The sequence below is a fragment of the Saccopteryx leptura genome, chromosome 1 (genome assembly GCF_036850995.1).
Source record: "Saccopteryx leptura isolate mSacLep1 chromosome 1, mSacLep1_pri_phased_curated, whole genome shotgun sequence".
Lineage (NCBI taxonomy): Eukaryota > Metazoa > Chordata > Mammalia > Chiroptera > Emballonuridae > Saccopteryx > Saccopteryx leptura.
The window spans coordinates 75,323,934-75,351,529 of NC_089503.1; the positions used below are offsets into that span (position 1 = coordinate 75,323,934).

Below are 27,596 nucleotides of genomic sequence, written 5' to 3' on the forward strand. Positions count from 1 at the left end.
TTAGCATTTCTTGCAGCCTTGGTTTGGTTGCAGTGAAATCCTTGAGTTTTTTTTTTGTCTGTAAAGCTTTTTATTTCTCCTTCAATTTTAAATGATAGCCTTGCTGGATAAAGTAGTCTTGGTTGTAGGTTCTTGTTCTGCATTACTTTGAATATTTCTTGCCATTCCCTTCTGGCCTCAAGTGTTTCTGTTGAGAAGTCAGAAGTCATCCTTATGGGGGCTCCTTTGTAGGTGATAGTCTTTTTTTCTCTCGCAGCTTTTAATATTTTCTCTTTATCATTTAGCTTTGGTAATTTAATTATGATGTGTCTTGGTGTTGGTTTCTTTGGGTTTCTCCTTAATGGAGTTCTCTGTGCTTCCTGAACATGTGATATGTTTTCCTGCCTTAATTGGGGGAAGTTTTCCGCTATAATTTGTTTGAACAAAGTCTCTATCCCTTGTTCTTTCTCTTCTTCTTCAGGAACCCCTATGATGCGGATGTTATTTCTCTTCATGTTGTCACAGAGCTCTCTTAAAGTTTCCTCAGACTTTTTGAGTCTCTTTTCTTTTTTCTGCTCTGCTTCTGTGCCTTTATTTATTGTGTCCTCTAACTCACTGATTCGATTCTCTGCTTCATCCATCCTGCTTTTAATTCCTTCCATTGTATTCTTTATTTCAGATATTGTATTTGTCATTTCTGTCTGATTCTTTTTTATTATTTCAATGTCCTTTTTTATATTTGTTATCTCTTTATTTAGGTTTTCGTAATGGCCATCTATGGTGGTTCTAATATCTTTGAGTATCCTAACAATCGTTATTTTAAACTCTGCATCTGGTAATTTGGTTATATCTGATTCACTTAGGTCCTTTTCTGGGGATTTCTCTTGGTTTATTTGTGTTGTATTTCTCTGCCTCCGCATTTTCTCTTCACGGGAGTGGCTGTGATCACGTGCTCGGGTGCACAAGGGTTGGTGGCCTTGGCCTTTGCCCCACCCCCGTGTGTGACGTTATGCTCGGTCCTGAGGGCACTGGCGAGCACCTTTGCTCAGCTGCGGGTCTCCGCCTGTTTCCGAGCTTTCGCCCTGCCTTTGCCGGATGATCCCACTCAAGGAACAGCTGCTAGCCTTGGCTCTACCACCAGGCAGGGCTGCGTGCCCAAGCTCAGCTCCGTAGCGGAACTATGCCTCTTCTGGGCTTTTGGCTCCACCCCCGTGGGAGGAGCCGGCTACCAAGTCAGACCGCAAGCCTGGGTTGCACGGGCGGGGCAGGGCTGTGCTCCTCTGCCCTTGCTCCGGGGCTGGTTTCTACCCTTTCCGGGTTTCCCGCCCTTCTCCCGAGGCTGGATTACAGGCTGCCGGCAGCTGAGCTTGGCCGCTTTTGCACGCCCCCTTCTCCCTAACCGGGCAAGATTGAGCTCACACCTGAGCCCAGTGGTGGCCAGCCGGCTTCCAACCCTGCCAGCAGAACCATGCTTTTGTCTCCCGCTGCCGCCCGCCCTCCGGCTCACCCTCAGCCGCGTGGGTGGGGGCGTTGCAGCTCGGACCCTAAGACTCACTACTGTAGACCCGAAAGCTCCCTCCTTCTATGCGACTCTGCTCTGAATGCTGCGGGGGAGCTTGTTTGGCTGCTTTCCTGCTTCCCTTTGCTGGTATTGCTGTTTCCAGGGGAAATATTCACTTCAGCTTTGGGGAGTGACTCGTCCCAGGGGTTAGGGTGGCTATCTCCCAAAATGTTTCTCCCTGTGCCTCCTAGATTATACTCTCTTCCTGTTACTGTGGTTCTCTCCCCTCTCCCTCCGTCTCCAGGAGCCCCAGGTGAGTGTTTGTGAGAGAGATGTTCTGCGTGGTCCCTTTAAGAAGGATCCTGGGTCTGAAAAATCAGAATCCCTCACAAACAGTATCCTGACTTGTTTCTGGCTAAATACTGTCCTTACGCTTCTTCTGGGCTCTGGGGCTGCAGGCTGGGGCTTTGTTCCTGGGGCTCTGGACCCTTTCCCCTCTGCTAAACTCACTTCCCACCACGCGAGTCTCTCCCTGCTGCCGTTCACTCCGAGGAGCTGGGCAACCCTCTCCGCGTTTCCGCTTTTCCTACCAGTCTCTGTGTGGCTTGTTCAGCGTTCCTTGGTTGAAGAGTCCTTTTAGTTTAGTCCAGAGTTGGTTTTTCCAGCTGATAGTTCATAAAATTAGTTTGTAATCCACTTTGGTTCTGGGAGGTAGATGTTGGTACGTCCGCCTACTCCAGCGCCATCTTGTCTCTTCCGTATGTTTTTATTTTGAAGTTGAGTTTACATGCATTAAAATTCACAGATCTTAAGAGTTCAATAACTTTTTTAAATTGCATACGTCCACATTTCTCAATATAAAATGTAGTACATTTCCCTAAGTTCAGAAAGTTCTCTTATGCTCCTTTCTGGTCTGTTTTCACTGTGTCCTCAGAAGCAACTTATTTCTGATGTCTTTCACCATTGAAAGTTTGCCTGGTTTTGAACTTAATATAAAATGAATCAGGTAGTATGTATTTTTTGTGTCTTGCTGTTTTTACTCACAGTAATGACTTAAGATTTACGTATGTTGTTGTGTGTATTAGCAATTTGTTCCTTTCAATTGCTGAGTAACATTGTATTGTGGGACAATACTATAGATTATTTATTCATTCCCCTGTTGACAGACATCTGGACAGTGTTCAGTATTTGGCTAACATAAATGGGGCTACTCTAAGCAATTTGTACAGGTCTTTTTGGGGACATACGATATGTTTTCATCTTTGGGGGGTATATATCAAAGAGTGGAATTGCTGTGCCATAGAGCACATTTCTGTTTTATATCACTTTTCTTTTCCTTTTTTCTTTTTGATTTTGGAGAGACAGAGAGAGGAAGGGACAAAGACAGAGGAAGAGAGAGGGAAGGAATCATTCATTTACTGTTTCACATTTATTCATTCATTGGTTGTTTCCCATATCTGCCCTGACTGAGGATCAATCCCTCGACCTTAGTGTTTTGGAACAATGCTCTAACCAACTGAGCTAATGGGCCAGGTCCATGTTTAACACTGCTTTTTAAAAAAAGATAGGATAACTATGTAGTTTTACACTCTCACAAGCAGTATATGAGTTTTAGTTGCTCTACATTCTTGCTAACGTTTGAAATGATCTTTTTATTTTAACAATTCTAGTAGTGCAATATGATATTATGTTTAACATGACTTACAGAAAATATTTTGAAAAGGACTAAATTTTTATTAGATGCATGTTCAACTTTTTTTCAGAATATGCTTATAGATGTGAAATCCCAGAGGCTGTGGGTCTTCCAAGTATTCCTGTTCATCCTATTGGATACTATGACGCACAGAAGATCCTGGAGTAAGTTTGTAAGAAACAAGCAGATGGCACAATTCTCTTTATTGTCAGTCTTCAACTTTTAAGCTTTTATCCCCATTATTTGATATTGAAATTCTCTGAGGTAGCTGAAGCATCCCTTTTTTCACCATTTTATAGAATAGTGGTTCTGTTCAGAATTTACTTCACTATTGTTATGGAATGTGTGACAGCCATAAAAATGAGCCTTTTAGATCTCCAAATGCAGGGAGCATAATTGATTAATTGCTACAGTCACTGTGCTTTGAAATGCATCTGTCTGTTTGTGTCATGGCCATGCTTCCCATAGATGCTCCCAGTCAGTGACTGTGCATCAGGGACACTTAACCAGGTCCATTATGGAGAGCTCAGGACTCTGACATCCTTGCTCAGCTAGATGCTAACACCCACCACTCTCTTCTTCCTTCCCTTTCTCTTTACCCCATACCAAACCTGCATAGCAGTCGGATGGCTTTCTCAGCCTTCCCTGTGCTCTGTGCTATTTTCCTCGTGGTTCTTTCTGCTAATGAATGTCTTACTCATTTAATCCTCTTTCTGTCAACTTCTTGGAGGACCTGGAATAACGCACTGAGAGCACTTCTCATTTTGTTTTCACCTCTATTCCTCTTCCCCCCGTGCTTTGATTATTGAAAAGTCTCCAAGTGTGTTATTGCTTAGCCTGGCAAGGTAACTCAGTTCCCTCTCTTGCCCTGCTTTCTCCTATCTGCATGTCCCTTCTTCTTCGTTGTCCTTTAGGACAGGGAGAATTCTGACTTCTCTGAAAGGAGACTTGTTAGGGACCACAGTGTATGGCCAGTTTGTCTCTTTTTTACTTTGAGTTCAAGACATTCTTGATCATTTATTTTAGTGACTGTAAGAAAACTGTACATAACCTGGTGCAGTGCCCTCGTTTTTACGGGTGAGGAGGCCGACATCAAAGAGCTGGAGGTATCTTTCCAATTTAAGGGCACATTAGGGAATAGTACCTTGGTCTTTTTATCTTGGGGACCCTTAGCTTTACCACATGTATTAGGATTCAGGGTTGGGCACAGATTTTAGGGCACCATGGATTATGCATTTGTCTAAACATGTTTACAAATAGAGTCTAAATATTCATGATACATTTGAAATCATGTCAACACAATAAATTAAAAATCACAATTAAAAAAAGATGAAAGTGATTTTAGCATTATTTCTAATAGTGGAAAATGATAAACTACACAAATTTTCAATAATTGATAAGAAGTCAAGTACATTACCAGCTTGAAATACATGATAGTCCTTGAAGCCATTAAAATAAGAATATTTAATGATATGGAAACATACATATGCTGTATACTATTAAATGGCAAAAGCAGATTTCAGAACAATGTATAGTGTAATTGGAATATGTAAAAGGAAATACACTTACACAATTCAAAGTTCAAAGGGATATACAGTAAAAAGTTTCCCTTTTTACTCATTTCCACCCCAAAGACATTCAATGTTACTAGTGTACAATAGGTCATTGTAGAACTATCTTGTGTATAACCAAGCATATGAGTGTATTTTTCTTCTGTTGCCCTTTATAATGTTTTTGCATACTTCTTTGCTGTTTTAACTATTGTTGTGCTTTTTTTCCAATATAAAATGCCCATTCATGGTACTTGATGCTTTGTCTGTAAAATTTTATTGTAAATAGATAAATTTAATAGAATATTACTTTAAATTATTTATTTGCCAAACTTCCTAGTGAGATAAGAAAAAGGAAAATAAGCATTTACCTGATAGAGCATTTTAAAACAGAATATTACTTATAATTATCTTTTAATGGGAATATAATCTAATCAATTATTTTAGTATTGGGTGTGCAATCGATTCTAGGTCAAGGTGAGTTACTCACATTTTCTCAAATATGTAGGAAGGGGACAAGCACTTGAGTGCAGACACAGAAAAAGGAGAAAGCTGATGTTTTTCACTCTCAAGTTTGTCCTGAACCCTATTCTTTTATCTGCTGCTGTCTAGCAAAGGTATATTTGGTTTCCATGCTCATAGCAAGAAAAAGTCAGTCACCGTCTTTCATACAGTACAGGAGGATATGTTGAAGTAGTCTGGCAAGAAGCCTACATTCTATATTAATACATTATCTCTCTTTCTTAGTTCCCTGCTAGGAGCTAACTAGGGCCATGGCATGTGCTGACTGATCTGTTAGGATCTTTCTACCTTTCCGAATTTAAAAAAAAAAAAAGTGTGCAACTTTTAAGGACTGTTGGATGAAGTAAAATTTTTTCTTGCTCTTCCTCTCTCACTAATATATGTGTGAAAGTGTCTTTGTAAAGGATGACCATCCACATATTTTTGAATTATTAATGGAAGAAATAGCATAATGGTGGAAAATCCTAGAACATTTGACATCAAGCCTGTCTCTTTAGAGCATGTCTGGAAGACAGTTTTTCACATGGTTTACTATTGGAAACTGGTAACACAGAGTTTGAATTCTTAACAAATATTTGAATCTCAGCTATACCCCTTCTTGGCTGCTGGACTTTGCTGTGTTACCTACTGTCTCGAAGCCTCATGCTCCTCGTCTATGAAGTGGGGATGATAGCACTGACTTCATAAGAGTTGTAGTAAGGATTTAAATGGCATGTCATATGCAAAGTACTTTGCACTATTGTTGACTCATGGAAGCTATTATGAACAGACACTCAAGAAAACAAGTTCAATGACATTTTCACTTGTAACTTCAAAGTTTCCTTCAGCTAATAGTTCTTTTCATGTTAACAGAAAAATGGGTGGATCAGCACCACCAGATAGCAGCTGGAAAGGAAGTCTCAGAGTGCCCTACAATGTTGGACCTGGCTTTACTGGAAACTTTTCTACACAGTTAAGAGACAATATTTATTTCAACTCTTTTTAGGGGGGATAAAAAGCCTTTTAAAAAAATATCACAGAAGATGACTAAAAAAGTAAAACCTGTCTAGTAACAACAGAAAACAAAATTACAGTTTGGAGGTTTTTTTTTTTCTTTTTTTCTAAGTGAGAGGTGTGGGGTGGAGAAGCAAATAGTTGCTTCTCCTATGTGCCCTTTTTTTTTTTTTTTTTATTCATTTTAGAGAGGAGAGGGAGAGACAGAGAGAGAGAGAGAGGACAGACAGGGAGAGAGAAGGGGGGAGAAGCAGGAAGCATCAACTCCCATATGTGCCTTGACCAGGCAAGCCCAGGGTTTCAAACCAGCGACCTCAGCATTTCCAGGTCGATGCTTTATCCACTGCGCCACCACAGGTCAGGCTGACCAGAAATCAACCCAAGAATATCCACATGCCTAGTCAATTCTCCGCCACTGAGCAACTGGCCAAGGCCTAGGTGGGAGATTTTACATCATTATAATTGGACACATATATCATTACATTTAGACAGTTGATCAAAGTAATTTTTGCCTATGTACTGTTAGAAATCTTTTAAACAACGATGTAATATTTAAAAATCACGGGTGGTCATCTGTTAACTGGTATTTTTTCAAATGTCTTGTATGTTTTTATTAGAAAAGTCAAGATGCACATCCACTCCAACAACAAGGTGACAGGAATTTACAATGTGATTGGAACTCTCAGAGGAGCAGTGGAACCCGGTAAGTTAATCAGCAAATATCAAAGGAACAACCTTTCTGTGCCAGGTGCTGCTTGGAGCTCTGGGGCTATCAAGTGAACAAAACAAAGCAATGCTTTGCCCTAATGGAACTAACATAAACACAAAATACATAAATATAAAGTAACTTTGTATTGTGATATATGCTGTTAAAAAATGAAAAGTAAATGGTGAGGCTATGTTGGTCAATGACCTAGTTTGGTGATAAAGTGTGTACGTTTCCTTAGAGGGTCAAAGAAAGATGGTCAGGGCCTGACCAGGTGGTCTCACAGTGGATAGAGCATCGAACTGGGACACGGAGGACCCAGGTTCGAAACCTTGAGGTCACCAGCTTGAGTGCAGGCTCATCTGTTTTAAGCAAGGCTCACCAGCTTGAGCCCAAGGTCACTGGCTTGAGCAAGGGGTCCCTCCATCTGCTGTAGCCACCTGGACAATGCATATATAGAAAGCAATCAATGAACAACTAAGGTGCTGCAATGAAGAATCAATGCTTCTCATCTCTCTCCCTTCCTGTCTGTCTGTCCCTATCTGTTCCTCTATCTGTCTCTCTCTGTCTCTGTCACAAAAAAGAAAAAAAAAAAAAAGAAAGAAAAGATGGGCAGGGAGAGAAGGGATCTAGGTGTTTTCTCTGAGTTTTCTGGATTTGTTTACCACACAGTTTTGCATGGGGAAATATCTTCATGATAACTATGTGCAAATATCTATATATAGTCGTCCCTCGCCATATTGTGGTTCACTTTGCATGGCCTCCTTGTATATCGCGGATTTTTAAATTGTATATACCTAATTTTGTATCGCAGATTTTTTGCTATATCTGCTATATCACAGGATTTTGCAGTATATTAGGTAGTTTTATGTATTTATTATTTTAATTATTTTTATGTTAAAATAAGCATTTTCTAGCCTAAAAAATTGAAATCACCTTCATCATTAAAGTTGTAGAATATTCACTGGTGAGTACTCATATAGAATTTTATACATTGTTAGAATTACGTAGGTTTAAGAGTGTAAAAAGTGTTTAAGAGCATAGGAAGTTTTTATGAGAGTGTGGGAAAGGTTAATAACAGTGTGAGAAAGCTTTATAAGAGTGTGGGGAGGGTTTATAAAGCCTTAAAAATATAAATAATAAAATAAATAAAAGGTCGCTACTTCGCAGATTTTCGCCTATCGCAGGGGGTTCTGGAACCTAACCCCCACGGTAGACGAGGAGCCCCTGTAAAATATAGCACTCTTAGAAGATTAACGTAACCTTGAAATAATGAATTTTTTACATTATTGTTTTGTTGAAGTTGATGAAATATATGGATACATAATTTCCATAGGATTTCAGATGACTTGGGTATTAATACATATTATAAAAGAGTCTGATTTCATTATGTTCTAGTTCTTTAGAAATTATGGGTTGTATATTTTTACCAAAACAGATCCAATTAAACTGTTTATCTTTCTTACATGCAGCCAGTGCTTTCCTTCAGTGATCAATAACGTTGATATGCTTCCAATGAAAACTAAACAATATACAACGGGCTCTTTGTTGAATCTTACCAAATCCCTATTTTGTGCCAGCTCTGTGCTAAGCTTTGGGGATAGTGGGATAGTAAGACAGCGTCCAGGAACAAGGATCTCATTGTTGGGAGGGGGACCGTACATTTAAGTGTAGTAAATGCTTTTTCAGATATGAAAAGATTCCTTTGAGGGCTGAGGAGGGCAGCAATTCTCTCTCCCTGTGGAGAATAGGAATGGTTCATAAAGGGCAAAATCTTTGACTTATATCTTAAAAATAAATAGGAGGAGTAGGAAGTGGAGAACTTAGTATGTGGCCATTGTGTTCTCTTAATCCGAAAATACTGGAAATAGTGCTAAGTAGATAAGAGAGGAATAATAGAAAATAATATAAAGATGTAAATAGGATAATTTTAGACTTGATTGTCATTATGTATTTATTTATAATTACTATAATACTAAACATTTGCTTGTCACTTTTATATTTTCTTTGTACAGCAAAATCAGAACAAAATACTTAATGTATTTACACAAGTCTTCAGGAACCTTGCTGTCTTCTTTTGAATCTTATTGCTCAGTGTTCAGGTGTTCTTGTGTCGTTTGCAGTATGCTATATTATTGACCAGAAATGACAAGTAATTTTGCAATGATGCTTTCTAGACAGATATGTCATTCTTGGAGGGCACCGTGATTCATGGGTATTTGGTGGCATTGACCCACAAAGTGGAGCAGCTGTTGTTCATGAAATTGTGAGGAGTTTTGGAGTTCTGAAAAAAGAAGGTAATTTAAACAAAGAGTACTTCTCTGAGTCTCAGTTTAGTTCTCTGTTGAGTGTAAAAATGCCACCTCATAGGTTTCTGTGACATACAAACTATGTCGTCTGAGTATCAGCATAGAGTACTTAGTGGTATCATAAAATAGCTTTCAATAAGCTGTGACTATATGTATTACTTATGTTGGTTAGTTGATTATATCACTTATCTATTTTTGTATTTATATAGTAATATTTGCTTTATTGATATTTATGTATTAAACTATAACCTGAAATAAATTAATTACACTGTTAGTGGTCACTCTTGGCTACTGAGAAGATAGAGATGGTTTCTTCACTGAAAAGTACACACCGGAATTAGGTAATGAGCCAAAGCTTCCTGGTCTGAGAACTGTGAGCAGAAGATTCTTGGCCTCTCCCAGCCTCATCCCTCCAGTCAAGTGCACTAAGTAACCAAAGAGATCAGAGCCCATTCAGAAAATTACTGGTTTTCTTGCCTAATAGGATACTGTCAAAAATTCAATGTCTGCACGCTCAAACCCCCAGTTTTGGATTGCTCTCCAGAATTCAGGTTTATTCTCTTAGCACCATTACTCCAGCCATTTTAGAATCTTCATATAAAAACCAAAGTAAGTGTTAGTTCAAATAGTTGCTTTTGTGCCCAACCTGTGGTAGTACAGTGGATAAAGCATTGACCTGCACTTTTAAAGTCGCTGGTTTGAAACCCCAGGCTTGCCTGGTCAAGGCACACACAAGAAGCAACTACTATGTGTTGATGTTTCCCACTCCTTCCTCTGTCCCCTTCTCTCTCTCTCTGAAATCAATAAAATAATAATAAATAAATAATAAAAGAATAGTTGCTTTTAAAAATAATTATTATATAAATACAATGAATGCAGAAAGTTACTCTGTTTACTGACCCTGCAGACAAGGTATCTAGGGTCTGTAAATGTCCATCATTTTAGCACCAATACAAACAATGGTAAAAATATGTTAAGTCTGCATGGTCTTTATTTTCTCAGAGAAATGGTGTTTTAACATATGCTATCTATTTTGAACTCATAGCAACCAGGGAGAAGTTTACCTGGTTATTTTGGTTCTCATTTTATAAAAAAGCTATCCAAGGTTTACAGAATCAAGTAATTCACTTAGGGTTATAACACTGGTGTGCGGCAGAGTCAGAGAACCAGGGCTGAAACCGAATTGTAGGCTACCAGCCCACGAAACCACAACATCTCTCTTTAAAATAAAGGATAACGGGGCTTTATTTTTCTCCCACACAGCTATATTATATATTTTTTATATGTTTTCTTTTTATTCAATGATAACACTATATTACATTTTTAGATGGCTATTATGGCAAAGGAAGAACATTTCCTCTACCTTTTTAAGTTTTTCTGGCCACTCTAATAATCAAATCAACAGGAAACGAATCCTTAACAACAAGATACCCTGCATTTAATTATGAACGTGCATATGGGAACCCCATGTACATGACAGTCAGAGACCTCACATACATGAGAGGTTCAGAGACAGAAAGTTAAGATTCGGTATAAAAAAATAGGGAACGCTTCACGAATTTGCATGTCATCCTTGCGCAGTGGCCATGCTAATCTTCTCTGTATCATTCCAATTTTAGTATATGTGCTGCCAAAGAGAGCACCAGTTATATTATATTTTTAGAAAACAAAATATGGAGACATGAATTTACATAGTTTATGCATTTAGTAGTGTTTAATATTATTACAAAAATTTTCATGATCTTGTAAGAAGATCCCCTGTGGTAAATGCAAAACATCACTGGGACAATTCTAGAATATGCTAAGAAATGCAAATATGAGCACTAATAACAAACCTGACAGAAATGAAACACTGGATTTAACAAGTTTAAGGATACACATTCTTTTTTATTTTGTTTTAATTTTTTTAATCTTTTTCAAGAGAAAGGAGGGGAGATAGAGAGACAGACTCCCACATGCACCCCGACTGGATCCACCTATCAACCCCCATATGGTGCCTATGCTTTGTCCATCTGGGGCCATGCTTGCAACCGAGCTACTATTTTTAGTACCTGAGGTGGAGGCTCCATGTGCCCAGGACTGATGCACTCGAACCAATCAAGCCATGGTGGAAGGATGGGAAGAGAGATAGAGATAGATAGATAGATAGATAGAGAGAGAGAGAGAGAGAGAGAGAGAGAGAGAGAGAGACAAGGGGAGGGGGAAGGGTGGAGAAGCAGATGGTTACCTCTCCTGTGTGCCCTGACTGGGAATCAAACCCATGACATCCACACACCTGGCCAATGCTCTACCACTGAGCAAACCAATCAGGGCCAGGGATACACATTTTTTAATATGCACAAATGAAATAGCTACTAAAATAATGGCAACTGGTCTTACCTATGGTGCTGTAGTGGATAGAACGGTGACCTGGAATGCTGAGGTTGCTGGTTTGAAACCCCAGGCTTGCTTGGTCAAGGCACATAAGAGAAGCAAGAAACTATGAGTTAATACTTCTCACTCATCCCAACCCCTCTCTAAAGTCAATAAATAAAATCTTTAAAAAAAATAGCAACTTACAATTTTTAGAACATTTATTCAGTGCTATATTTAAAAATATTATTCCATTTAATCCTTCCAACAATCAAGTGGTATCTTTATTATTCCTGATATACAGATAAAACAAAGGCTTAGTAAGTTTGAATAACTTTCCCTTGGTCATACTGCTAGTAAGTGAAAGAATTAGGGTTTGAAATAAGCAAGGTTAGTGTTCATGACTCCTACCCATACAACCTCTCTATTGCATTATCAGGCGTCCTCAAACTATGGCCCACGGGCCGCAATGCGGCCCCCTGAGGCCATTTATCCAGCCCCCACTGCACTTCTGGAAGGGGCACCTCTTTCATTGGTGGTCAGTGAGAGGACCACTGTATTTGGCAGCCCTCCAATGGTCTGAGGGACAGTGAACTGGCCCCCTGTGTAAAAAGTTTGGAGACCCCTGCTAGTCTTCAGTAGCTGCAGACATTGGCATTGTTAACCGAGCTTCTTTTGACTAATTCTGGCAGAGAATTGGGTGAAATCATACAACCAGCTGACAATGAACAATCTTACGTGAAGCCAAAACAACATGGAAGTTGTCAAGGATTTCTGTTTTATCTGCTCTTAGAACACAGACCACATCTAGTCCTCTTCTTCCCCACTAGGCAGCTGCCCATCACAGGTGGTTTCCTATGCATAACAATCGATCCTGAACAACTGATTTTGTTTGTTGTTGTTTTTCCTGCTGGGCTTGGCAATGTCTTGAATATATTGTGTATTTTTTCAGCTTTTATATGTGTGTATATATATATATGTTTCAGGATGGAGGCCTAGAAGAACAATTTTGTTTGCAAGCTGGGATGCAGAAGAATTTGGTCTTCTTGGTTCTACTGAGTGGGCAGAGGTTAGTTAATCATATCATATATATATATATATATCATATATATACAATATATATATAATTATATATATATGTATCAAATAAAGCAGTTCGGACTTAATTCTCAAGGATATAAAACTAACAGGAGAATCCAGTGAGAAAATATTCAAAAATCAACAATAAAAAGACCTTTGTCACTAAAGAACTAATTTCAGTTTGAACATTTTAAAGCCAGTTAATGTTGATTGTCAAAATAACTTTACCTTGTTTTCTGAGGGTGTGGTAAAAAGTATGTAATTTTATACAAACCAAACAGCAAAATGAGATATCATGTTTCTATTACCCTTTCCGAATTAGCTCCTAAAGCTAACCACATTTAAATACCCCTGAGCTTGTGCAGTAAGGTATACTTTCCACAGTTATCTTTCTTATATGATAATGACCTACTCTAAATAAATTATGTTAAAAAGTGAAGCATAAAGTCCCACCACAGAATATTTACTATGCTCCCTGGAAAGTAATTTTACCTGCTTGTATTGTTGGTTATGTGTAATAGAGGCATTAGCTGTAAAGTTATGCAAAGTTGACGCTTATTCCATTGATTTCCAGTCATGCAGCAAATGTTTATTTGGTGCCTATTATGCTCCAGAAATTATGGAAAGTCCTGTAACCTTCGATTTTCCTTGGTAGAGGGGGGTGAGAAACTACTGCTTCTGTAAGCAAGAAAAGTTTATGCTGACATCAGAAAGAACCTAAAGCTCTGGCCGCACCACTCGGTTGGGTAGAGCACTGTCCTGAAGCACAGAGGTTGCCTGTTCGATCCCCAGTCAGGGTACATACAGGAACAGATCTATGTTCCTGTCTCATTCTGTCAGTTTCTTTCTTTCTCTACCTTCCTCTCGCTAAAATCAATTTTAAAAATTAAAAATAAAAGAGCCTAAATATGTTGAACTCTTTCAAACCTAGAGTTATATTTTTTTCTATTTTCTTTCTATAGTCAGGATGCTGAAGAAATCACACCTTTAAGAGATTCAGAATTCACTTGATATCTCAAAAAAATTTTGCTATACTTCATTCTAAAACTACAATGATCAATGTTGACCAGTAGGTGGTGGTATCCTACAGGAGAACTTCATTATTCAGGGTTTATAGACGTTGAAATTCGCATATTTTTAACCAGAATGTTTGAAATAACACATTCCCATGAATCAGGCAAGATTCTGTATTTAAATAATGAGGTATTCAGGAAAAGGTTTGCACTGGAAGGATCTCTTAGGTCATTCGTGTTTGCTAAGAGAATTTCTTTTTTTTCTTTAACGAGATAGAGAAAGGGGACAGATGGGGACAGACAGACAGGAAGGAGAGAGATGAGAAGCATCAATTCTTTGTTGCAGCACCTGAGTTGTTCATTGATTGATAGATATCTCATATGTGTTTTTTTTGGGGGGGGGGCAGGGTGGAACCACAGCCAAACCAGTAACCCCTTGCTCAAACTAGCAACCTTGGTCTTCAAGCTAGCAACCTTTGGGCTCAGGCTATCGACCATGGGGTCATGTCTACGATTCCACGCTCAAACCAGCGATCCCTTGCTCAAGCTGGTGAGCCCGCACTCAAGTCGGCAACCTTGGGGTATCAAACCTGGGTCTTCTGTGTCCCAGCCTGACACTCTATTCACTGTGCCACCACCTGAATTCTCTCAGGTGAAAGAATTTCTTGAAGGATAAATTCAAAATGGTTAAGAAATCAACTTCCTTTCCTTTTATCCAATTAAACATGTGAACAGTTTTATCTTACATTTTAGGCTTAAAAGTGGTTTTTTGTTGTTGTTTTGTTATTCTTACCAATAATTTTTATTGAAAATCTTGCAAACAATTTTGATAATCTTATATGTCAAGTTTGTGGATAATTTGGGCCAGTTTAATTAAGAAATCTACACAAAATTACCATATTTCCCCATGTAAAAGATGCACCTTAATTTTGGGGCCTGAAATTTTTTTTAAAAATGTATTATATAAAATTATTGAACTGAAGTTTTATTCATCATAAAATTCATACAACTCCTCATCATTGTCAAAACTCCCATCCATTAGCTTGTCCTCATTTGTGTCTGATGATAAATCACTATACATTCAGCACTGTAGGAAAATCTTTTCTCAGCCATTTCTGGGCAGAACGTGGCAAAACATAACCTGCTGTAATAGACCAGTAACAAGTGAGAAACAATGAGCGCCAAGATAACGAGCACGAAAAAAGCGAAAAATGCAAGTAAAAAAATCTACAATGAGCACAAAAACAAGTGTGAAAAAGCATGAAATGCAAGTAAAAATAGCTACAACCACTGCATAAGACGCACCCAGTTTTTAGACTCCAAAATTTCCAAAAACTGGTGCATCTTATACATGGGGAAATACGTTAATGTAAATGTGCACTTTTTTCAAAGAGAGGTTATGGCCATATGTGTATCCTTTTCTTTTTCTAATCTTATAGGAGAATTCTAGACTCCTTCAAGAGCGTGGTGTGGCCTATATTAATGCTGATTCTTCTATAGAAGGTGAGTATCATTGATCTCGTAGGAAAAGATGTGATCATGGTAGTAGGAGCAGTTTAGTTCCTAAATCATGCCGCAATAAGGAAGGTAGATTCATGGACGTGGGGCCGAGAGCCCGAGTGCTAATTTAGAAAAGCTACACTCTGCTTTGTTTCATTTGGCAGATGAGCTGCATATGATAGCAAATCGGCAAACAATTGTTGAATGAATAAGTAAATCATGGAACTAAAGATTTCAATGATTTTAGAATGGAGTAGCAAAAAAGATATGATTTTTGTTGTTGTTCCCTGACTAATGGATGTTCATTTTTATTTATTTAAAAATTGTTTTCATTTATAGTTGACACTAAATATTATATTAGTCTCAGGAATACAACATAGTGATTAGACGTTTATATAATTATTAAGTGATTACCCCATTCAGTCTAGTACCCACCTGACATCATACACAGTCGTTGCAATATTATTGACTATAATCCCTATGCTGCCCCATGACTGTTCAGTAACTGCCAATTTGTACTTCTCAGTCCCTTCACCTTTTCCAGCTAGCCCTCAATCCCTTTTGATAGATGCATGTTGGCATTTATATTTTCTTTTTTGTCCATATGCGTAAGCAACATTGCCTCCTCGGTGCATTTCAGTTATTTCCTCCTTATTTGAGGTTCATAGCTAAGTGGCAGGCCTTATTCCTGTAACTGCCACCTCCTAGTTTGTGACCTCAGATTACTTTCTTTCTGTATCTTAGCTTTCTCATCTCAAAATGGAATCACTAAGAGCACATGTCTCAAACACTCTTGTAAGGACAAAAATGCTTAATATTTGCAAAACTCCCAGACCTGTGCCTTGCACAGAGTAAATGTTCAAAAATGTCAGCTTGTATTATTATTATCCTTCTTGAAAATGCATAATAAGGCCCTGGCCGTTGGCTCAGAGCATCGACCCAGTGTATGGACGTCCTGAGTTCGATTCTCCATCAGGGCACACAAGAGAAGTGGCCATCTGCTTCTCCTTTACCCCTTCATCTCCCCTTTCTCTCCCTCTTCCCTTCCCACAACCAGTGGCTTGACTGGTTTGAGCCTGGGCATTGAGGATAGCTTGGTCAGTTCAATCTTGTCAGCCTCAGACACTAAAAATAGTTTGATTGATTTGAGCATCTGCCCCAGAAAGGGCTTGCTAGGTGTAACCCAGTTGGGGCACATGAGGGAGTCTATCTCACTATTTCCCTTCCTCTCACTTATAAAAAAAAAAGTGCATATTAAGACAAGAAACTGCCACACAGAATAAATACCCCATATATTCTTCAAAGGTAGAATAATGTTCTCTTTGTTGCTAGTTTTTTTTTAAGCTTTGATTTTTTTTTTTGTAATTTTTATCATCCTGTTTGTCCCTTTTAATGTATATTTTTAAGTCACTGGGTTTTGCTAATTATGTTATTCCCTGTTTTAAAATGCTGCATTGTCTCCCCGTGATTTTCAGGATCAAGAACAAATGACACAAACATATATAGACTTTAGCTCACACAAATCACCAACAGTATAGCTGTCTTAAGTGCTTTACATGTAAACATTTATTTAATACTCAGAGTAACCCTGTGAGGTAAGTATCATTGTCTCTCTTGTATAGAAGAGGGAACTGAGATTCTGAGGGCTTAAGTAACTTTCCCAAACTCACTCAGGTTATAAAGCTTTACTTTTCTAAACACTACATTCTCTTGCCTCTCACTACCTTATACCATCTTACAGCCAAATGGTTCTGCATTTTGCCATTTTCATTCAGAGAAAACCTCTCCAAAAACAACCTTACACCAGATGTCTAAGTGAAGTGGGAGAGTAAGTCATGCAACTATAATGCAGAACAGTGTTCCAGGCTGAGGGAACAGTGTATACAAAGACTCTGAGTATGCCCATGGTGTGGGCAGAGTGGGAGGTAAAGATTTGGAGAGGTGGTTTCATCTGTGGCACTACATTACTGGGTTGAGGACAAAGCTTTGGAGAGTTTTGATGGTACTCAAGTTTTGTTGTTTTTGTTTTTTAAAGAAAGTTTCTTTTTCTTTTTTTTATTTATTCATTTTAGAAAGGAGAGAGAGAGGGCGAGAGACAGAGAGAGAGAGAAGGGGGAGGAGCAGGAAGCATCAACTCCCATATGTGCCTTGACCAGGCAAGCCTAGGGTTTCGAACCAGCGACCTCAGCATTTCCAGGTTGACGCTTTATCCACTGCACCACCACAGGTCAGGCGATGGTACTCAAGTTTTAAAAGGATCGTTCTGGCTAAGGAGATACTAGTGGTCTTTGAATGAAAAAATAAAATAGAGAAATGAAATAAAAAAATAATTTATCCAATCTTTATCTTTCAGGAAACTACACTCTGAGAGTCGATTGTACCCCACTGATGTACAGCTTGGTATACAATCTAACAAAGGAGGTACAAATAATTACATATAATTTTGGAAAAACTGATTTCTGTAAATGCTGTTATCTTGAGATACCATTATTATGTTAGGCATCTTTGTTGTTTGATAATTGTCTCTTTTTCACATAGCAAATCCACTCCATAGAATATTACATCTAATGAAGTGTTTACACACGTTATCTCATTTCTTCCCACACCACCTTGAGGCAACATGTCTAATCCCCACCTGAAAACAAGAGAACCGGAACTTAAAGGCAGTGGCCACCAAAGTTACACAACGTGTTCAGTAGCTGAAGCAGTGATTGGTCCTTATGGTTTAATTCCTTAATTTTAAAACTTGTTTATATTCCTTAATATAACTTGGGATGCAGGAAGACTTAAAGTTTCTAACTGATTGAGAAAGGGTATGGTTAAAAACACACCAAACGCTGCCTGACCTGTGGTGGTGCAGTGGACAGAGCATCGCCCTGGAACCTTGAGATCACCAGTTTGAAACCTGGCTTGCCTGGTCAAGGCACATATGAGAAGCAGTAATTATGAGTAGATGCTTCCTGCTCCTCCCCCCACCCTCTTTCGCTCCAGGCTCTCTTAAAAACAAACAAACAAACAAAATGCATAAATGCTGGTTGCGAAGGGCAAATCAATTTGGGGCAGAGGCTAGATGGGACCATGTGCCCTTTCCTGACTCCACTGAGCCCTGCTGGACTGGGCTGACAGCTGGAGTTGTCCTGATTGTGTTACAGCTCACGGTACTGAACTTGGTGGAGAGGTGATGCCTGAATTCCTAAAGGACTGACAGGCAACTCTTCATTTTAGTTCTCCTGCCCCATAAATCGATTGTTCCTATAGTCTATCATAATGAACAAATTTTGGCATGGCAGTCTTTCTTGTTACTGCTAACTACCTGATTTGCAATGGAAAAAAAAATGACTTGCCTGTTTAATAGAATTACCAGTTGAAATGTAATTACCAAGAGGAACATATTTCCCTTCAGATACAAATTTTAAGACAAATATAACTAAGGTTTGGTTTCAAGAGCATAAGATTTAATCTTACAACAATTTTTTTAAATTATTTTTTATAATATTCTGTGTGTGTGTGTGTGTGTGTGTGTGTGTGTGTGTGTGACAGAGACAGAGAGAGTCAGAGGTCAAAGAAGGGGACAGACAGCCAGGAAGGGAGAGAGATTAGAAGCATCAATTCTTTGTTGCAGCACCTTAGTTGTTCATTGATTGCTTTCTCATATGTGCCTTGACCAGGGGGCTACAGCAGACCGAGGGACCCCTTGCTCAAGCCAGTGACCTTGGGTTCAAGCTGGTGAGCCTTGCTCAAACCAGATGAGCCCATGCTCAATCTGGTGACGTCAGAGTCTCAAACCTGGGTCCTCCACATCCCAGTTCGACGCTCTATCCACTGTGCCACTGCCTTGCCAGGCACAACTTTTCTTTTAAGAATAGAAAAAATTAATTTGAAAAAATATCTATTCATGTTGTTACTTAAGAATGCCATCATTTTCCTGCAGTTTTATCAATTTCCATAAAATATATAAAAACTTAAATATTTGAAACAGGGTATTTTAGAGACTTCCCACCATCCATGTAACTTACGGTGAATGCTAAGGGAACTGGGCAGTTACCTTTATTTACTGGAGGAGCGGCACCTGGGACAATTGCGAAAACACTACTCTGTGGTCACATTTTAAATAATGTGACACTTGATGATTTTTGGTTTTGTTTTATTTATTTTGGGAGAGTGAATTGCAGCATTTCAACTTGTAGTGATAAACTTGAGAATTTAGTCATATATATTACAAATTTGCATTTCTTTGAATAAATGGAGTGATACTGTCACTTATACCAAAATATTTGTAAATTTATAGGCTTGAGTAAAATCATTTGGTTGCTGTATTTATTCATATTTTATAAGTTAAGATGTTAGCATAACTTCTTTCTCTCCGCATCTTTTTTTTTTAGCAAGAGAGAGACAGAAAGAGGGACAGATAGGGACATACAGACAGGAAGGGAGAGAGATGAGAATCATCAATTCTTTGTTGTGTCTCCTTAGTTATTCATTGATTGCTTTCTTGAATGTGCCATAATGAGGGGGAGGGGCTACAGCAGAGCCAGTGACCCCTTGCTCAAGCCAGCAACCCTGAGCTCAAGCCTGATGAGCCCGCAACCAAGATGCTGACCTCAGGGTTTCGAACTTGGGTTCTCTCTGTCTCAGGCTGAGCTCTATTCACTACACCACTGCCTGGTCAGGCCTCTCTCCCCACACCTAATGCAAATTTATTTATGTCCCCATAGATCTTTGTACATACCACTGTTGTAGCACCAAGCATATTGAATTCCACATTTTTACAGTTCCCACTAGTAGAAAGTATGAAATATGTCATTGAACTTTGTATTCCTGTGTAAGGCCAGGGGCCACCGCCATGGCCATGCAAGTTCTCATTGGATTGGTAAAGGAACTGTGGAGCCAGAAAATGGTGGGCCATTCTGTTTATTAAAGTCTTGTAATGGCACACAAGTAAACAGATAAGGAAGACTGCTTCCCTCTCATTCAGGGCTTCTAAGCCCCTCAGCACTCCAGATTGACCAGACTCATCAGCCCCCACCATTCCCAAGCGAAACAGGCCTGGCTGAAATCTCAGGGCTCCCAAGCCCCTCAGCTCTCTCTCTCTCTCTCTCTCTCTCTCTCTCTCTCTCCACTCTTCTCTCTCTCTCTCTCTCTCTCTGCACTCTTCTGCCAAAACTGGCTAGGAGGAAGTACCCCTTCTCCAGCAAACAATCGCCCTCCACCCACCCACTCAGGGCGGCAGGCTGTTCCGCAATTTGCAGTCTGCGGCCCTGAGGGCAAGCACCCACAGCCTTCCGTAGACTGTACACACCTGGCGCTGTCCCAATACAAGGGAGCAAACCTTAAAAAACTCTTGTTTACCCAACACCCTGGCATTTATAAAATGTCTAAAAGAGCATAGGGACCCTATATACTTTTTAAAATTGAACTTTTTGAAAATAGAACATAGGACTTTCATTAAACATAAAATAAAAACATTTTATACCATATATTGTTCAGTAACCTATGAATAACCATGAAACAGTAATTGAAGTTTATTTGCTAGATGTTTTTGGCATAACATCTAATAATCTGAGTCCAGAATTCAACAATAGGCCATAGGTTTACTTCCTTAATTTTCTTACCTATAGAACCAGAAAATGTATTTAAAGTCCAGTATTTAATGCAAGTAAAATACTTAAGTAAAATATTAATGCATCTGTTTTATTATGTTTTATGACTTTAACAACCTTACCAGCAAAAAAAAGCAATACTAGAAGGAATACCTTCCCTTAACTAGCTTGCTTCTTTTCCATTTTTTTTATAAGAGGAGCAATCATGTTTTTGAGAATAGCCTACCTTAATTCAGAAAAATAGATAAAAAATTTTTTATGATACAACCATTCCTTTGTATACAATGACTTGGTATAATTAGGTGTAGCCTCTTTTCTATACAATTCATGTATTTTTTAGAGTAGTTACACTTATACACAATAAATAGCATGAGCATTTTGCCATATTGTCAGAAGCTCATTACTGTAAGCTTTAATGACTGTTAATGTATGAAGAGCTTCTCTTGTTTTGCTAACTATGGTTTAGCTATTCATTCCCTGGTTAATGAGCATTTAGATTTTAGCTTTTTTTTTTTTTTTTTTTTTTTGTATTTTTCTGAAGCTGGAAATGGGGAGAGACAGTCAGACAGACTCCCGCATGCGCCCGACCGGAATCCACTGGCACGCCCACCAGTGGGCAACGCTCTGCCCACCAGGGGGCAATGCTCTGCCCCTCCTGGGCATCACTCTGTTGTGACCAGAGCCACTCTAGCGCCTGGGGCAAAGGCCAAGGAGCCATCCCCAGCGCCCGGGCCATCTTTGCTCCAATGGAGCCTGGGCTGTGGGAGGGGAAGAGAGAGACAGAGAGGAAGGAGAGGGGATGGAGAAGCAGATGGGCGCTTCTCCTGTGTGCCCTGGCCAGGAATCGAACCCGGGACTTCTGCACGCCAGGCCGACGCTCTACCACTGAGCCAACCGGCCAGGGCCTATGAGCATTTAGATGTTAAAACATCTGATTTATAACTATTCTCTCTCTTTTATATTTTTCACTATGTAGCTCCAAAGTCCTGATGAAGGCTTTGAAGGGAAATCTCTCTATGAGAGCTGGAATAAAAGAAGCCCTTCACCAGAGTTCATTGGCTTGCCCAGGTAAACAGCAAGCACGTTAACAGCAGACAAATCTCTCTTCTGAATTTACTAGAAGATTGTGTTGGAACTAAAAGGGTATTTTCTTTCAATCATTAATAACAAAAATTTATTTTTTCAAAATTCTCTAACATCTGATAAAGGAAAAGCAATCTTGAGGATTACAAATATTACTATGTATTTTGTAGTTAAATGAGTAGGCCATCAAAAAATGCTTCTCTTTTGAATAGGTAATGTATACACATGGTATATAACTTAAAGGTTATAATGGTGAAAAGTAATTCCCCCTCTTATTTCTGTCCTCTGCTCACTCTGTAATTTTATTTTCTGAACATCATACAATTAATAAATATTTTAACTACTCTAAGAAAAATATAGACACTAAATCAGTTTTGGTTATGTAAATCAAAATTAATTTTAGACTGTAATAAAGACTAAAAAGCATTTATTTGAATAAAAGGGACCTGCAGCCCAGGAGACACAGGTCAAGTAACAATCTGAGTTGTGTCTACTGCAGCCCCAGCCACTCAAGGGGAGGCCACATTTTACAGTGAAACTTCCCACCATTATGTAAATGAGGTCCCTTTTATGTAAATGAGGTATCCAAATTTTGCAATTTTGATTGGACAAGGTAAGTTTCAGTCATGTGTAGAAGAGGAACCCAGGGGCTTTCCTGCAGTGTTTGACTCAAAGTAAACTAGCGGGCATAGTGCAGGAAATGAGTTCAAGCGGAGGTTCTTCCCAGTGTACAGAATACATGAGGAGCCCTTGTCAGCAAATGGCTGCTAGGCTCTAGGTCAAAAAATTGGGCCCTAGGACCTAACCTGTGGTGGTGCAGTGGATAAAGCATCGACCTGGAATACTGAGGTCATCAGTTCAAAACCCCAGGCTTGCCTAGTCAAGGCACATATGGGAGTTGATGCTTTCTGCTCCTCGCCCCCTTTTCTTTCTCTCTCTGTCTCCTCTCTCTAAAATGAATAAATAAAATCTATTAAAAAAAATTGGGCCCTAGGTTGACCATATGGGGAGTCCTTCTTCCAGAACAATTCCTTCACAAAGTTCTCATCAAACAAATCTTTCTTCTCAAAATCCACAGTTGTGGCTACACTATGAGGGAAAGGAATATATGTCTCCATAGTTTAAGATTATAGATAGCAACAATAAATAATTTAAAAATTTAAGACTAGGATTTACATCTGAATTATTTGAAGAATCTCTGCTTTTTTTTTTATTATACAGACAGAGAGTCAGCGAGAGGGATAGATAGGGACAGACAGACAGGAACAGAGAGAGATGAGAAGCATCAATCATTAGTTTTTCGTTGCGACACCTTAGTTGTTCATTGATTGCTTTCTCATATGTGCCTTGACTGCGGGCCTTCAGCAGACCAAGTAACCCCTTGCTTGAGCCAGCCACCTTGGGTCCAAGCTGGTGAGCTTTTGCTCAAACCAGATGATCCCGCGCTCAAGCTGGCAAGCTCGGGATCTCGAACCTGGGTCTTCCGCATCCCAGTCTGAAGCTCTATCCACTGCACCGCCGCCTGGTCAGGTTCTGCTTCTTTTAATATATCATATACAACAAATATTTATATAAATGATAAAGTTAATGAAGGAAAATATTTTCCTACTATAAAATGACTTACACAATTGTTACATTGTGACTTATAATAAGAAATACCTATTTCGTTTTGCACCCATTTATGACACTAAGCTAAAAACCCATGGAGTTTCCTAAGTGATGAGAGCAGCTTAGGTGTTTCTTGTTATGTTAATGAGTCATTACTATTATTAACAACTTGTAGGTTAATGATTCATTAACATAACAAGAACTAGGGCTGGTTGCCTGGAGAATCAACCACATGATTAGAAGGTTGTAATTTTCAGTCCCACGTCTGACCTCTGGGGACGTGAGAGGAGCTGGAGGTTGAATTAATGGCCAATGGGCAATGATTTAATCAACCATGCCTGGGTGATGAAGCCTCCATAAAATCCCCAAAGCACTGGGTTCTGAGGGCTTTAGGTTGATGAATGCATGGAGATTCAGGGAGAGAGAGCCTGGAAGCTCGGTGTCCTGTCCTCATACCTTGCCTTATACATCTCATATATAATAACCCTTTTATAATAACCCGGTGATCTAGTACATAAACTGTCTCTCTGAGTTCTGTGAGCCACTTTGGCAAATTAATTGAACTCAGGGAGAGGGACATGGGAACATCCAATCTGTAGCTTGTAGGTTTACAAATGGGGAGAGTGGGTGGAGGACAGTTATGTGGAAATGAGCCCTTAATCTATGGAGACCAATGCTCTCTCCAGATATAGAGTGTCAGTATTGAATTGGAATGTAGGACAACCAGTTGGTTTCCTGAAGAAGTGCTTGTTGGTGTGTGGAGAGAATCCTCCTGCATTCGTTGGAATTGGGCCCAGAAACCCAAAAGAACAAAACACTCTTAGAGTAGAGCTGTTGTGATCAAAACTGATACTTCTGTCAATTTTTTCTGTGATATATCTAAAAATCATATTTATAGTAGTAAGAGTGACATGTAATTCATCTTTAATAAGTACATGATGAAGAAATTCCTCAAATAATCTTGAATTTTTTCCCTCAAAGGATTAGCAAGTTGGGATCTGGTAATGATTTTGAAGTGTTCTTCCAGAGACTTGGAATTGCGTCAGGCAGAGCACGATACACTAAAAACTGGGTAAGTCTATCCATAAATACTTCAAGATTACTTATAAGTATGTTTTAGCTAAACAAATCATTCTGAATCAAGAAAAATGACAGCAACACGAGAGGTGTAGAGGAATTTGAAGCAGAAGAGAGACATCTCAGTATTGAGATAGTGCTACTTCTGGGGATAGTTCTGCTATGTGATATCCTGAGCCTTGAACTCCATGTACTCCTTTAAATATATTTTCTGTTTCATTTAATGGTATTGTATTCACCCCAATATTTAAACTAGAAATGTAGGAATTGCCTTTGACTCCTCTCTACCATCATCATTCAAAATCAATCCCATGCAAAGAACCTCAAATATTTGAATTTTTATCTGATTATGTCTTCAATCATTAAACTTGAAAGTTAAAATAATGAATGGCATAATAAACAATGAACAGATATACAAGTCATGTTTTTTAAATTATTGTTGCTGGTTGTCCCAGTAGAGCCCAAGCTCTACGTTGATCAGGCGTCCCTGATTCGACTTCCCTGCACAGTGGGACACTCCTGCTTATCAGCAGGGCTGGCAGCCTCTTTGAGACTACTCTTGAGGCGGCTATGAGGATGCTACTGTTAAGTGCCACACTAAATGCCACTGGAGGAAAGACATGAGACCGACACAGAGTTAGTTGCAATAATCACAGAGGCAATTTATTACTCACAAATCCTTTTGGCTTGCCTGGGTACAGCTTAAGGGGGCCCCGTCGGCGTGCTTGTCTTGGCTGTCTTTGGTCAGAGCTCAGAGCTGCGTGGAGACAGTTCATGTTCACATTGGAGTCTGGGCAACTATTGCAGCAGGGGGCCCCTCAGCTTTAGTACTTTTTCTGGCCAACGCCTTCTAACAGGTGTCAATCTACAGGATTATCACCTCAAACCACCTATTTGGGAGTTCCTCTCAGGGAACCCCTTTTATATTAATCTGCTGAAAAGTTTACATCAAACAACTTTTTAAGATGTTCTTATTTATGTTAACTTACAAGTTATGATGCCAAGCCACTTCTTATCTATGTATAACTTCACACACACACACACACACACACACACACACGACTGGGACCTGCTCGAAAATCAGAGTCTGTTTATCACATCTGCACCCACTATATTAATTCCTATCTAAATGGCATAACTTTATTTAATTTTAATAATTATTTTTAATATTATTTAATTACTTTTATTTATCTTCCATATTTTTTATATTTATGTATTTAATTAGTATAACCTTATATTACTACAACACTGGTGGTGATAATGACAATTTTATGGTTCTTATTTTTATCAGAATAACATAACATAGGTATATAGCTTATAAAATGTCCCATAGTACTAGAAGACTTTATAATGAAAAACAGTGGTCCCTTATCCCACTTTCGGGCTTGTACCACCTTTGATTCTGTTCAGCAGATTAAAATTATTTAAATTAATCAGGTTTTTGTGTTATCCATCTACTTCTTACTAGGGAAGATAGGCATTCAGTTTTTGGGGGTTTTTTTGAGATTTTATTTTAGTTTATGCTTATTTCAATGATCTTATACAGAGGAAAGGAGAGAACAGGAAAGAGACAGGAACATCTGTTCCTGTATGAGCCCTGACTGGGGATTGAACAGGTAACTTCTGCACTTCAGGATGATGCTTTAACCCAGGGGTCGGGAACCTATGGCTCGTGAACCAGATGTGGCTCTTTTGATGGCTGCACCTGGCTCGCAGATAAATCTTTAATAAAAAAAATAATAACGTTAAAAATATAAAACATTCTTATGTATTACAATCCATTCATTTCCTACCGCTCATGTTCATGGTTGCGGGTGGCTGGAGCCAATCACAGCTGTCCTCCAGGACAACAACAAATTTTTATTGGATAATGTGTAACATACACGGGTCGTTGTATGGCTCTCATGGAATTACATTTTAAAATATGTGGCATTCATGTCTCTCTCAGCCAAAAAGTTTCCCAACCCCTGCTCCAACCTGAGCCATCGACCAGGGCTGCATTCAGTTTTCTTGTGGTGCTTCTCTCAACCCTCAAATAAATAGCCTCATCATTTTTTCTCAGTATATAGTTGCACTACACCTGTTGATTAGAACATCTTTTTCACCCCTCCATGTATCCATAACTAATTTTCCACAACTCTTCATCTATTCAAACACATCAGATAATCTGGCAGATTTCATTATCTCCCGTGGGGCAGAGGCAAATTTAACGGCGGGCACATCGGGCATGTGCCCTGGGCCCCGATTCCTGAAGGGCCCTGTAAAACCCCAACTTTACACTTTTTTCTAATGTAAGGGGCCCAGTTTTTTTTTCTGCACCTGGGGCCTCAACCAAACTTAATCTGCCTCTGCATGGGGGCTCTTTTCTGGCCTGGCTGAGTTCTCTGGTTGTTCTCTCTGCCTGCAGCACAACTCTTGACTGTGAAATTGTCCTTCACTGAGAAATCTGAGAGTGCCTTGATTTCTCTCCTGTATTGAATCTTGGAGCACACCCTTTCAAAACTTTTTTTTAGAGAGCGAGACAGACAGAGACATTCAGACAGGAGACAGATGAGAAGCATCAACCCCTAGTTGAGGCACATTAGTTGTTCATTGATTGCTTTCTTATATGTGCTTGACCAAGGTTTCCAGTTGAGCCAGTGACCTATTGCTCAAGCCAGCGACCTTTAGAATTAAGCCAGTGACCACGGGGTCATGTCTATGATCCCACACTCAAGCCGGCAACCCCATGCTCAAACTGGTGATTCTGTGCTCAAGCCAGATGAGCCCACGCTCAAGCTGGCAACCTTGGAGTTTCAACCCCGGGTCCTTAGCATCCCAAGTTGATGCTCTATCCACTGCACCACCACCTGATCAGACCACCCTTTAGAAACTTCTTGAAAAGGAAGTATAAAAGCTAAAGACCTTGAATGTCTGAAAAGGTTATGCCATATACAATTCTTCTGTAGTTTGGCTAGCCAGAAACTTTTGGTTGAAAATTCTTTACCCTCAGAATTTTGAACTCGTGGCTTCATTGTTTTCAGGTTTCAG

The 27,596-nt window shown here is 39.3% G+C and overlaps 1 protein-coding gene and 1 non-coding gene across 3 annotated transcripts in view; one reads left to right on the plus strand and one right to left on the minus strand.

Moving 5' to 3' along the window:
- The window catches only part of FOLH1 (folate hydrolase 1), a 65,003-nt gene that overhangs the window by 27,727 nt on the left and 9,680 nt on the right, over positions 1-27,596 (plus strand). For both annotated transcript variants that reach the window (XM_066370510.1, XM_066370519.1), the window contains exons 7-15: positions 3,244-3,337; positions 6,098-6,196; positions 6,856-6,941; positions 9,122-9,241; positions 12,592-12,674; positions 15,138-15,201; positions 17,552-17,619; positions 21,775-21,866; positions 24,471-24,561. In XM_066370510.1, the coding sequence (XP_066226607.1) occupies positions 3,244-3,337; positions 6,098-6,196; positions 6,856-6,941; positions 9,122-9,241; positions 12,592-12,674; positions 15,138-15,201; positions 17,552-17,619; positions 21,775-21,866; positions 24,471-24,561 (797 nt within the window). The remainder of the gene's footprint in view (positions 1-3,243; positions 3,338-6,097; positions 6,197-6,855; positions 6,942-9,121; positions 9,242-12,591; positions 12,675-15,137; positions 15,202-17,551; positions 17,620-21,774; positions 21,867-24,470; positions 24,562-27,596) is intronic.
- On the minus strand, positions 10,790-10,896 carry LOC136390195 (U6 spliceosomal RNA). The gene has a single exon (XR_010748628.1). It is a non-coding gene; the product is annotated as a U6 spliceosomal RNA (small nuclear RNA).